The 13023-nt window shown below is 33.6% G+C and overlaps 1 protein-coding gene and 1 non-coding gene across 2 annotated transcripts in view; one reads left to right on the top strand and one right to left on the bottom strand.

Annotated features, from left to right (window-relative positions):
• The window catches only part of Cfap47 (cilia and flagella associated protein 47), a 393644-nt gene that overhangs the window by 193176 nt on the left and 187445 nt on the right, over nucleotides 1-13023 (top strand). The window contains exons 40-42 of the mRNA XM_074062282.1: nucleotides 4147-4224; nucleotides 10718-10788; nucleotides 12108-12253. Of these exons, the coding sequence (XP_073918383.1) occupies nucleotides 4147-4224; nucleotides 10718-10788; nucleotides 12108-12253 (295 nt within the window). The remainder of the gene's footprint in view (nucleotides 1-4146; nucleotides 4225-10717; nucleotides 10789-12107; nucleotides 12254-13023) is intronic.
• On the bottom strand, nucleotides 3204-3294 carry LOC141420114 (small nucleolar RNA SNORA16B/SNORA16A family). Its single transcript, XR_012444803.1, has one exon. It is a non-coding gene; the product is annotated as a small nucleolar RNA SNORA16B/SNORA16A family (small nucleolar RNA).

Raw genomic sequence — 13023 nt, 5'->3', positions numbered from 1 at the left:
TTTCCTCTATTCTTCAGATTCCATAATCTATCAGTCTTCAAGTTTGTTCATTCTTTTTTTGGCAAGTTCATATCTAATGTTGAACTCTGCAATTAATTTTTCATATCCATTATTGTAGTTTCCATTTCCAGAATTTCTTTCTTAAGAGTTTCAGTCTTTTTGGATATTCTCTACTTGATGCTGTATTATTGTTATACCTTCCCTTACCTTTTAAATCACAATTTCCATTAGTTATTTGAAGATATTTTAATGGCTATTTTGTATTAGTTTTCTGCTAAGTCTTTTATCTGAGTCACCCTAACAGGCAGTTTTAGTTGTCTGTTTCTTTTATTTCATATTTTATGAAGGATATTAGAAATTTTAGAAAAAATACTGAGTACTAGTTCTATCTCCCTAATGGTTGTTAATGTTGTTTATTCTCATTTCTTACTGATTAATTGGGTTATTTTCATGATGTATATCTCTTCTTGCCCTTACCTATGCACACAGTGTTAGGCCAGTGACTTTGCTTGTCAAAGATTACAGCCTTGGATATACCCAGAGTCACCTTGGGATGACAATGATTTCTGTGGATGTCCTTTTGTCTCTTTCCCTGAAGATACTCAACTACTAAATTCCATTAATTTCAATGCCCAAGGGGCTCATAAATTGCTCTTCAGACTAGTCCAATAAAATTCATGCTCTTCTGAAATAACAGTTCTCTAAGTCAGTGTTTGAGTTTGTTCTAACTCTAGGAGGCCTCTTCCTAGCAGTCTCTTTCCATGAGTTTCTCCTATAAACTAGCAGGTCTGCAATTTAGCTTACATCTTTATTGAATCTACTAATATCCTCCCAAATTGCCTTTCACCATAGCCTACATTGTCTTTAAAGAGTATCCTTTGGCTTGAACTTCCCCATACTTTTTTGAAAATTAAATTCATTCCTCTGGGGAAAATTTTCAATCTATCTGTTTTAAGGCCTGCTTCTTTCCTGAGGTAAAATATCTGATCCATCATTCTGGACCTGGAGGCAAAGACAATCATGTGTTTTTTTCTGACTAAACTTCACATTTTAGTTTCTGAGAGTAATAGCCTTGGGATTTCTTGGCTTGCCTCTCCAGCATGGAACCATCACCTTACAAGCTGAGGCAAGGGCAATAGGGGTCTCATTTTTCTCAGCAGTTCCACATCCAGGGTACTCTATTCCTTGAGTGGAGGCTGGGTATAAAAAGGGAACCCCTCAGCTCCTTTCAGCTGTTCCTGGCCAGAAACTAGATTCAGTAACATGTACTGAGGGAGATATAATAAATGTTGATGTCTTGATCTGGAAGCATGGCTCAAGTGTTAGAGCACCTGCCTAGCAAGCATGAGGCCCTGATTTCCAACCCTAATACCACCATTTAAAAAAAAAGGATATAAATGTTGATATCTCTTAAATGAGAGCCTAGAGAGAAGTGAGCCCTGCATCCTTATCAGTAGCAGTGTAAGAAAAATTTCTCTCTTGCCAAACTAAGGAGGAGGAGGAAGAAAGCTTTCTTGGTTCAAATACCACCGTGTACAGGTTAAATGTTTTTTACAGAATTTTAGTTGAATAGATTTCCCTTATTGTATGCCCTTAGAATCATTTTCAGAAAGTTTAAAAACTTGATTTTTATAGTTTCCACTCATTTCCTGGGGGTATGAGTTCATCGAGGTCTCATGGTATCATACCATAACAATGTTTGCTTTTAAGTTCTGTTTTGTCTGTTACTAGTATAACTACTCCAGCTCTCTCTTTTTTTTAATTATTTTTGAATTATTATGCATTAATAATACAAGGGTTTTCTTATGATAATTCCATGCATGTATACAGTGTGCTTTGAACAAGTTTACCCCCTCCATTATATTCCAATTCCCCCCACCTCCATGCCCCTTTTTCAAGCAGTGGTGGGTTTCACTATGCTTCTTTCAATCTGTTGTGTCTTTGGAGCCAATGTTTGTCTCTCTTCTTTCATCCATTTCATCATTCTCTGACTTTTGACTGGAGAGCTTAGTCCATTTTTATTTAATGTAATCTCTGATACAGTATAATTTATGTCTGCTACCTTTATAAAGGTTTCCTCTACATCTTATGCCTTTATCTATTTCTCCCCTTTGCCTGATTTTATTTAAAAGTCAAGTTTTTATTTTTTGGTATACTAACTTAATTCCTTTCTTGTTTCCTTTATGTTTTCCGAGTTAGTTTCTTAATAATGACCCTGAAGATTATAATTAGTATCCTAATTTAAAACAATTTAGTTCAGATTAATGGTAATTTAATTTTAATATAATTCAGAAATTTTGCTGCAGTTACAGCTTGTTTTCCTAGCTCCTCAGTATTGTTATTATTGTACCAATTACATATTTATGCATTATAAGCCCATAAAGCATTTTATTTTCATTATCTTGTCCCACTTTCTTTTAAATGAGAAAGTACAATAAAAAGCTGTGAAGAACACATTTATATTTTTTTCATATGTGTGTGTTTACCCATGTAGTTATCTTTGCTGATGGATTTTATTACTTCATGTGATTTCTAGTTAACTTCTAATAACCTTTTGTTTCAGCTGAAGGGAATACCTTTAGTATTTTTATATGGCATTTCCTTTAGCAGTGAATTTTTTCAGTTTTTACTTATTTGAAAATGTTTTAAGTTCTTCATTTCTTTAAACTTACTATTATAACACAATTATCCTAAATTTTATTGTCCCCTTCACCTAGTCCTTAGAAACAGGTCTTTGGTCCTGATGACCCACAGCATTGACTTATATGTCATGTGCCACTGAATGTTCCCAGGACCTACATCCAACATGTTCAATTGCCCCTCCATACTGGTCCTTTGACTCAGCAGGTTACTTCTCTATTCTGGTAACTACCCCAACATTTTTTTTTGTGACACTAGGATTTTAACTCAGGGCTTTGTGCTTGCAAAGCAGGCACTCTACTGGACCTCCAGTCCATTTTTGCTCTGTTTGTTTGCCTGGGCTGCCCTTGACCCTTATCCTCCCCATCTCAGCCAAGCTACTTGGGAGGATGAAATCAAGAGGATCTCAGTTTGAAGCCACGTAGCTAGGATTACAGGCATAAGCCACTGGGGCTTGGTTTTTAACTTCGTAAGCAAGTGAAGACCCCACATTTCTGCTGGCCCATGGAACATGCCAGCTTTAAAGGTCTTTGGACGCCCCTGAGAAATGGCAGTTACAATAGATCAGTCTTTTCCCAAAATGTTGCAGATCAGTTACAGCAAACAGAACAGCAGCTGTTAAGGAAATAAATTCTTCCTTTTTGAAGGACAATTCTGCTGTGTGTGTTATTCTTTATCAACAAATTTTTCATTTCAGCACACTGAATATATAATCCTGCCATGATCTTTAACAGCATCTCTTACCTACTATTATACTATTATTTTATACTATCTTACTCCTACAATGTGGGCAACCTAAGGCAGAGTGACAAAATACTCATATTTGTGTTTTCCAGTATCTTGTTTCACACTAACACACAAATGAGTATCTATAACTTTCTTGAGTAAATGAAGATTATCATATATGAAGGGCTGCATTGCTGTGAAATTTCAGAAGATGGTGTAATTAGTAATGTGATGATTTTTTTTAGTTTTTATTTTTTGAAATTCTAGTAATAGAACCAAGGGCCTTGTTTGTGCTATATAAGAGTTCTTCCACTGGCCACATGTCTAGCAGTAATATACTGATTAGTTAGCTACCCACATCTCATGTCCAGTCCTGAAGATGTATTTCTGTGTTTTGGAAGTGTGATTAGAAATTATGAAATAAGTATAGTTCTGGCTATGCATTAGTACCACTGTGTGATTTCTGTTTTATTTCTGTCATATAATTTGGGCATTCATTTTTGTTCTGAGTTTTCATGCTATGAAAATCAAGTGTTACCTTTCTATGCAAAAGAATATCATATTTGCTTTTCAATATCAAAGAATATTATGCTTCACATATTTTGTTCTAAATCTTTTTTTCTAATGTATGCTTTGAGTTACAGAATGAGAACACATTTTAAAATGTGGTTTATTCTGATTTTAATTTTATTTTATGAATGATGTGAAAAAACATAAAATAACTTTTGCAGCCATCTAAATTTTGTTGCGGTATGATTCAAACAGTTCTCTCTATTTCAGTGTCACTCTGGTGGAATCCACAACACTTGTTTATTTGCCATCACAACTGACTGAATCCGGACCAATCATTCATCATGAGTAAATGTCTATATATTTTATATACACAAGTATCTGAGGAAAAGTTCTGAACTCAAAGAAAATTGTTATATAGAAAATTATACAATAGTTTTCATTTAATCAAAATGTTTAATTTGCATTATCATACTCATTGAAATATGTTTAGGTATTACTAGGTTCATGTGAATGAAAATTATATAATTATGTGTTTGATTAAATATACTTGATTTTCATTTTTCATAGTAGTTATATTCCATAAAATTGTCACACTCAGTGTGACTATTTAATCACTGATTCTAAGAGGAAAAAATATATATGATATATATATATATATATATATATATATATACATATATACATATATACATGTGTGTATAGATTATCATAAATCCTAAAAAAACCCATCTTGGTAGAATCTGTTTTCTTTATTTTGTGAAAAGAAAATGAGTTTCAAGAAATGTTAAATGATTTTCCTGAGGCCTACCCCACTAATATAGATGCCAAAGAAGGGAATCAAACCCTACCTGCTTGGCTCCAGGGTTTTACCTCACCTGGGAACTGGAGCAGTCAGTGACTAGAACTTTTCACCATTTTGCACATTCCTTTAGCACTGACAAAACTATAAATATTGATTTTAGGGATACAAATAAATTTTGGCAAGTAGGTGAATTTGGAAGCATGAAGTTCATTGATAACAAGATTCAACTGTATTTGAACTTACTCCACCTATTTTATGAGGTCTGCATTTAGTTTAAAAAGCAACTTTGACTTTTTAAAGAATAAAGAAGCAGAATTTTTTTAAAGGTAGATTGTTTTATATTTCTCATCTATTATAAACTATAAAATAGCTATTTAAAATAAAGTATAATTGAAAACAATATTACTGTGGTTAAAGAGAGGCAAGAAGAAAATAATGTAGGTTTCTATTAATGCAATTCACACACATTCTGTCCTTTACTATTATGTTGTTTGTGTATTTTATACCTGTATCTCTGTAAATACTGATAGTATCAATGCCATCTCTTTAAGTGCGAAAAATAGGTCAGGAAGAAAGAATTCAGTAATCTTGATAGCATAGAAATTCCCAATGTTAAAGTCTTGAGACACCATTAAAATGCTTGTGCAGATCTTGCTAAGATTAAAATGAGTGTAGTTTATTTTCCAGAAGAAAAGTCAATATTCTGGGAGGGTATAATGATTCATGGTTGTTCTTTGAGAAAAAAAATTGTTAAAGTAGAAACCATTTTGTCACATTTTGTTTGTTTTACTGAATGCTAAATTCATGCTTAACTAGGGCATTCAAATTTTGCTTGTACATTTTGTTTTAACAAATAATAAAACATTAATTAATGCATTGAGTTGTAAGTCAGCAATACAGGTAGTATAAGAATAAGAGGATTATAGATATTTTATTTTAGTTTCTTTTAGATCCTAGTATTGCTAAAAACATGTAAGTAGACAGTGTACCCTGATTTTTGTCTTTTTAAACTCTTGTTCCTCTCCTTATTAAATGACTACTTTGTGATAAATAGATATTGTTTGAGTGGCCTTGAAATAATTTCTTCATACTAATTTTGAAATTTTTATACTATCATATATTAAACTAGAGTCCAGTCTCAAAGTTTTACTTATTTGTGCATATAAGTAACTCAAAATCAGTTTAATATATAGAAAACTTAAGGCTATTTACATGATTTGGAATACAATACCAGAATTCTGTGTTTCAAATTTTAGTGTATTTTCTTTTGCATAATATTCTTTAATGTGTTTGATTGTGTCCAAAGTTCTAGAATTATTATAACCACAGACTCCAAAGTTACATGTAAGGACATCTTTTTTATTGTATAGTTCCCAAATCAAAAAGAAAAGGACATGAGCAAGTATAAAGTTTCAGAATGTAATTTTAGCAAGAAAGGAAACCTTGAAAGTACTCACCTAAAATAATTATCAACTTAGTATAAATTACAATTTAAGAAATGTTTCTACCATGTTCTTAAACACCCTCAAGTTTCTTCCATTTCATTTTTAATACTATATACCTCGGTTCTTCTCTTAACTGTTTTTGTGATTTAAAAAAACCCAAAACAAGAAAACCCCACCAAAAAAAGATGCTGAAACATTGAATCTTGGGTTATGGAGAACGTGATCCAATACAAGTAGTCAGTCTCCTCCAGATTAATGCTAAAAGAATGACTCAGAGACATTATTTTAAAGGATTCAATATTTATGCCTATAAAGTTCTGTAAAGACTGTTCAAAAGCAACGGTATTACACATAAAGGCAAAAGCCATGAAGTTTCTCAAGGAAAAAGACTGGTCAGTTTATATAAGTCAGTTTATATATGTTCTTGGTTTATCATTTGGAGACTGACGTGTGCTGACCGCTGAGACTTGAATTGACATGTTGAGATGAAATAATCTTTAGTTTACCTTAAAAGGTTATTTTCCTGGCTATGCCAAAAAGATTTATTTGAAGCAGTTACTGTGTTTCCCTTATCTGGAATCCTGACTGATTGCTGTATGATGCTTCCATATTTCAAATCATCTAACAGCAAATAATCTGTTATCTCCTCAAGGGTTAGCTAAAATAGCCAGAACTTCAACAATCAAACCCACTTCCAGAGTAGCAGAAAAGAAGAGGCACAAGGAAAAGAATATACCCTATCTCTATAGGAAAGCTTACCTGAAAAACCACACAGCTGTTCTACATATAACCCACTGGCCAAATTTTAATTAGATGACCAAACTTATCTAGAAACAGAAACCTGGAAATGAAGAGGGTAGGATAAATGGTTATTGGGCTAGGCAACCAAATGTCCATCATGTGGAAACACAGAGAGTTGTATCTCCATGTAGCACAAAGTAATCTAATTTTTCATCAATCTGGTGTTTTTCAGTATAATTAGGCCTTTTCATATTTAAATTGATATTTATAAAATAATGTTTAATAATGTTACACATCACATTTTTCTTTATGCTCTCCTTAATGTTTGTCTTCAATAGATTTCAAAACAAATAAAACTTAAGAATATGCATTTTAAGAGGTATGGATCAAGTGGTAGATAACCCACATTGCAAGCATGAAGTCCTGAGTTCAAACTGCAGTCTCATAAAAAAAAAGAATGTTTATTTTAAATCATGAGTGGAATGAAAGTCTGCTCTAGTACTTCTATGATTTTCTATTTAACCTATCATATAATAAGCATTATATTGTCTCAATAAAACCTTAGCCTAATATCCAGGTTTAATCAGCAGGGTAACACAGGAGAACAAGAAATTGTTTTTTAAAATCCCACCAACTAAATGGATTTTTAGAAGCTTTTACAAATGTTCTCATTTTCTGTTTTTAGTTACACGGTTATAGTGCACTGCACCAGTGCTGAAGTTATGACAGGACATAAAAATTTATTGGCCAATAAGATGTGAGAAGTGTTGTATGTTATTTCCAAGTAGCTTTAAGAACCAGTGAGAAATTTTTCATGTTCAAGTCTTCACATATAGAAATGAAGCCTCTTTCACCAAGTATTTTTGAGCACACTGCCCATCTAGGATGGACATGAAATACAAACAAGAAATAAACTATTGGGCAAACCCACTAAAGATAGGGGCTTGTTTGTTACTTTTGCATAAATTAACCTGTACTGTTTCTTATTCCTTCTCGGATTCAGTTCATCTCATACATCCGAGGTAAAAGATGTTTATCTTAAGTAAAAGCTCAACTATTAAAATTGGCATAAAATGATGAACTCTATTAAAATTTCTAAAAATGGCTGTCAATAAACTGCTCTTTGTAGACAACATATATATTTATTTACTTTATGTACAAAATTTTTGTTGTGTACATATATATATTATATATATATAATGTTGAAATTACGTGGATTACAAAATTTCATATTTATCACAGGTTGTACTTTATAGGAAAAAGATCTGTGAGCATAACAAAAACAGTTAAATTCTTATTATAATTAATTCCAAAGGAATTTTCTGTCAAGGATTGATAAAGGAAACAGATTTTAGCCAAAATTTGAAAATTTATCAATGGAACAGCTGTGCTTAGAAATGAGCACTTTTTCAATTATTTCTTATAGTGATAGGACATTCTTGGATTTTTTTCCATTGATACTGAATTATTTACTCATTGAACAAATTCTAATAGGTGGCAACTGTTCTTAGTACTGGAGAGATGTAGTGGTAAGCCAGTCACATATCTGGCCCTCAAGAAGCTGACCACAAAATAGAGGCACTTTTACTGAGCAGAATGCATTTGCTGCTATATGTTAGATGAAAAATACCTTATGGTCTTCTTCCTCAAAGAATATAATTGTCCAAGCATTATGATAACTTCACCCGAGTAGAAAACATTGAGCTAGTAGTCATTTTTTGATGCATGCACTGTATCTGGTGTTTTCCCTTGTGATACACACATTGGTATATAAAACAACAAGTAAAATCTTGATGGCCAGAATCTAGATAAGGAGAACTTTCCTATAAGCATAAGGATCATGAGGGGGGAACTGCAGAAGCTATTGATAGATGCAGGCAAGGGGAAATATAAGACATATGATTATACATATGGACTATAAGGTCAACAAAGGTACGTGTGAATTAAGATTACAAAGTTGAAGTGTTTAACATTTTTCTTTGCGATTATTTCTTGTAGAGTACATTTCATTGCCCTAGAATCCATGAGTTTATGGGCTTCATCATTCATTCCTGTATCTCAGAATAGCATGGCTCAGAATAGTCACCAAATGAAAGAAAGCCCTTTGTAGAATTTTTCTAGCCCCTGGCTCTTAGTAAAAATTTAGCAAAAGCTGAATTTAGAGAGCTGTAATTTTAAAATATTTATTTCTACTACACTGAATAATTAGTAACCTTTAGAATTAGGTAAGTATCTTAGTACTTTAAGGCTGCTATAGCAAAAATACCATAGTGGCTTATACAACCAACATTTACTTTTCATAGTTTTGAAAGCTAGAAAGTCCAAGTACCTGCAGATTCAGTGTCTGGTTGTACTTGCTTCCTGGTTTGGCTATCTTTCTGCTGTATCCTCACATGACCTTCAGTAGAATTTTCATAAACCAAATCATTTTAACCAGATTATTTTCTGATATACCTAGTAATCATAATAATCTTTGTTTCATAAAACTTCAGGTCAGATACCTAATTCCAAGATGTTTCTTTCTGTATTTACTAAAAACGATATACATATCTCAATTTATTAGTGTTTGAGATGCTTCTTTGGGGGAGAGGCAAATTTTTTATTTCTTCAAAAGGCTCTTTCATTACTTATTTCTGATAAAATAGGCAAAGAAAGAAAATAAGGATATGAAGTTCAGATTGGCATACTGTTATACATACTATGATAAAAATGAAGGACTAGAGACTGCAGGTATTGAAAAAAGTAGTTTATAGATAATCTGTGGACTTAATCAGGCATTCTATTCAAAGTACCATTATTAAAAAGATGGCAACTTATTTATAAATTATCCATATCTACCACTCTTTTAAAACATTAATAAAAATGATTCCTGTTTTTTTTCTCTGAATACAAAAACCTCACTTTGCTAACTACCATTGAATGAATTTGATGCTGTAAAAATAGATTGAATATTTCTAAATAAAGCTATCTTAAATATCTTCATTCCCTTTTATACCATTTGAATTTTATGAATAACATAATCTTTTATTATCGGAGAACAGGAGGGTAGACTAGGTTCTGCCTGGGGAGGTGGGGGAGTGGCTGCCACTGGTGGGAGGTGGGGAGGTGATGGAGAAAAGGGGTAGGAGGGTGAATGTGATGCAAATAATGTATACATAGCTATGTAAATGCAAAAATGATACCTGTTGAAACCATTCCAGAAATCAGGGGAGAGGGGATGAAAGAGAGCAGTGGAGGGGGTAAATTCAAGTATAATATGTTCAATATATTGTAAGACCCTTTGTAAATGCCACAATTTATCCCCACCCAGCACAAAAATAATAATACAAAAGGAAGAAATAGAATCGCCATAATAATGAAAGCACCCCAAAATTTCCTTTGAGACCTGCAAAAAAACCACAATCTTTTATTATTTATATCATATTCTTGATGTTATTTACTACTTCTTATAATTATTGTTTGTTTTAATTCCACTCACAGGCATTCACTATGTAAGATTATAAATATTAATCTTATTAATATTTGCTTCATGGTTGAATCACCTAAGTAATTATGAATAATAATAGAAGAGCAATATGGAGGAAATTGGTGGGTTGTGCCAGTTACTTCAAGCTGTATTTTGCTACTTCATTTTCAGAAGTACACCTAGAGATTAAAAAACTGCTCATGTATCCTTCTACCTTTACAGTAAAAAAGCAAATATAGAAATAATAAACTCAGAGATTTTTTTTTCAATAAAGTACATAATACAAGTAGTTTTGGGGAGAGTGTTTGTTTAGTCTTAAACTGAGGTCATGTTGTTTTTGAGTTTATCCTGAATGCTGTTGATATTCCTTTCTTCTTGTGACAGTGATTGTATGAGCGGCAGTGATTTTGATCCCCGTCGGGGCTATTCCCATGCTGGAAATGGCTTAAAAACCTGTGAGTACCTTAAGTAAGAGTTTTCATTTATTCTCATGTCTGATTTTTATGTGAAAGTCATAGTGTGAAATGAAATATTCACCAGGGGGTGATTGCAGTGATAATCAGACTAGCAAGCCCTGGCAATTGCTGGCTGGATGGGAGACTAAAGTGTTGGTCCTCCAACATTTCTGTTGATGACTTTTCAAAGAACTCTACCCACATCTCTCATTTCACTACTGAGTCAGTTTCCTCCAATGTACAGGGAATGTGTTCAGTTATATGGGCTTTATGTCTCTTGACTTATTCTTATTTAGGTAACAGGTATGACCAAGTTTAGAATTGTAAGGAGAGCACAGAATTGTGTTGTTTTATAAAATAACTGTGGGACTAGAAAAGACGGATATAATGACAGATAGGAAAATGAACATAGGAATGTTCTGGTTATCCATCATTGCAAAACAAACCACCCCAAATGTACTGGCCCCAAAACAACAGAAAATCAGTTATTGGCTATTCTCTCTCATATTTTGGGGGTGACTGAGCTCAGCTTGGTGACTCTAGCTGAAGGTCTTTCATGCAGCTGCCTTCAAATGGAGGTTGGGGCTTGAGTCATCTCAAAAACTTCCTCACTCACATGTCTGATAGTTAATACTACCTTCCTCTTAACATCTCTGCCAGGGGCTAAGCCTGGATACTTATAGGTGGCTTCTCAATGTAGACCAGGCTTCTTAACAGGACAGCAGCTGAGTTCTAGAAACAACTGGAGAGAATTAGGAGAATGTTGAGTTACATTTTCAGATCTAGTGTCAGAAGTCACATCATTTCACCTCTGCTGCCTTCTAGCATATTGTTTGTTAGGACAGAGTCACTAAGGCTGGCCTGCCATGTCACCACATTCAAGCTTGTATCAAAGAATCCGTAGACATGTTTCAAAACTACTAAAAAGAGAAGCATGCATACATTTGAGCATATAAAGTAGTTGTTCTCAGTTCAAATTGTCCATTATATTTTCTAATTTAACTATTAAACACAGTCAACAAAAATTAGAGATTCACAAGCTCAGTATACATAAGTTAACTTAAACAGTAGTGAAGTTCCCTGTCTAATGAAATTCATTATTAATCATTAATAGTGGGTCATAATTATACATTTTGGTACACAAAGCTTGTACTTGGTTCACCCATACTTTTATATCAAAATTGGTATATGTCATCTTCTAATCTTGTGTTCTAATACTTTGAACATTTTATAGATCCCCAAATGGTAACTATTAATTGAAACAACTCCTTTAAATAGCACTTACAATATGATATATCAAGTATGTCTTATTTTGGCAGCAATTAAATCCACTTTCATCAGAGAGTTCTTCTGCTCTGTACACAGTCTTTCCTTGGAAGGGAAAGGATCTTCAAGCCTGGAGCTATACTACCTTCCCTTTGACATGCACTTACGCTACTGTGCCATCATCTTGAGCAACAAAGAGGTAAGAACAAAATTAGGTCTGTGCTTCACATCATAGGCTGCATCCTCAGTGAGGTAACCATTACAGGCTACTTGAAGGCAGCTGGAGACTGAAAATATATATAATTTTGGCCCTCAAGTTGGAAGGCAAAGAGCTTATCCTCCAGATAAATTTTATGATGGATGTATAGGGAAGTAGCATGGGAGCAGGCTGGAGGCATGCCTAACTTTGTTGTATTAGTTTTCTATATCTATACAGTTAGTCCCTACCATCGAGTGGCTTGAAAGAACACGTGTTTATTTATCTCAAAGTTTTTGTGAATGAGAGTTCTGATACAATCTATGTTGGTCTTCCAATTAGTGTCTATGAAGTCTTCAACCAAGGCATCTGCCTGGGCTGTTTTCTCCTCAGAGGTTCAAATGAGAAAGGATCTGCTTCAGACCCCATCAATTTGTTGAAAGAATTCATGTCCTTATGGCTCTGGGATTATGAAGCTTTTTTCTTCAAAACCAACAAAGAAGAGAGATTGAGAGTTAGAGGTAGAAAGAGGGAGAGGAGAGGGAAAGGGAGAAGAAGAAGGAGAGAGAGAGAAGAAGATAGAGACAGACAAACACAGAGACACAGAGATACTGAAAAGGGAAATTTTACAGCCTTCCCTAAAACACTGACATATGGTGACCTGAGGAAGGAATTAATAATCCCCAGAATATAGCCTCTACATGTATCATTTATGTGTCTACTATATTGAGTAGATAGGCAATGAAGTAATGGTAATTAGAAAGACATACTGC

Source organism: Castor canadensis, chromosome X (genome assembly GCF_047511655.1).
Source record: "Castor canadensis chromosome X, mCasCan1.hap1v2, whole genome shotgun sequence".
Classification (NCBI taxonomy): Eukaryota; Metazoa; Chordata; class Mammalia; order Rodentia; family Castoridae; genus Castor; species Castor canadensis.
This window is presented reverse-complemented; position numbering and strand designations above follow the sequence as displayed.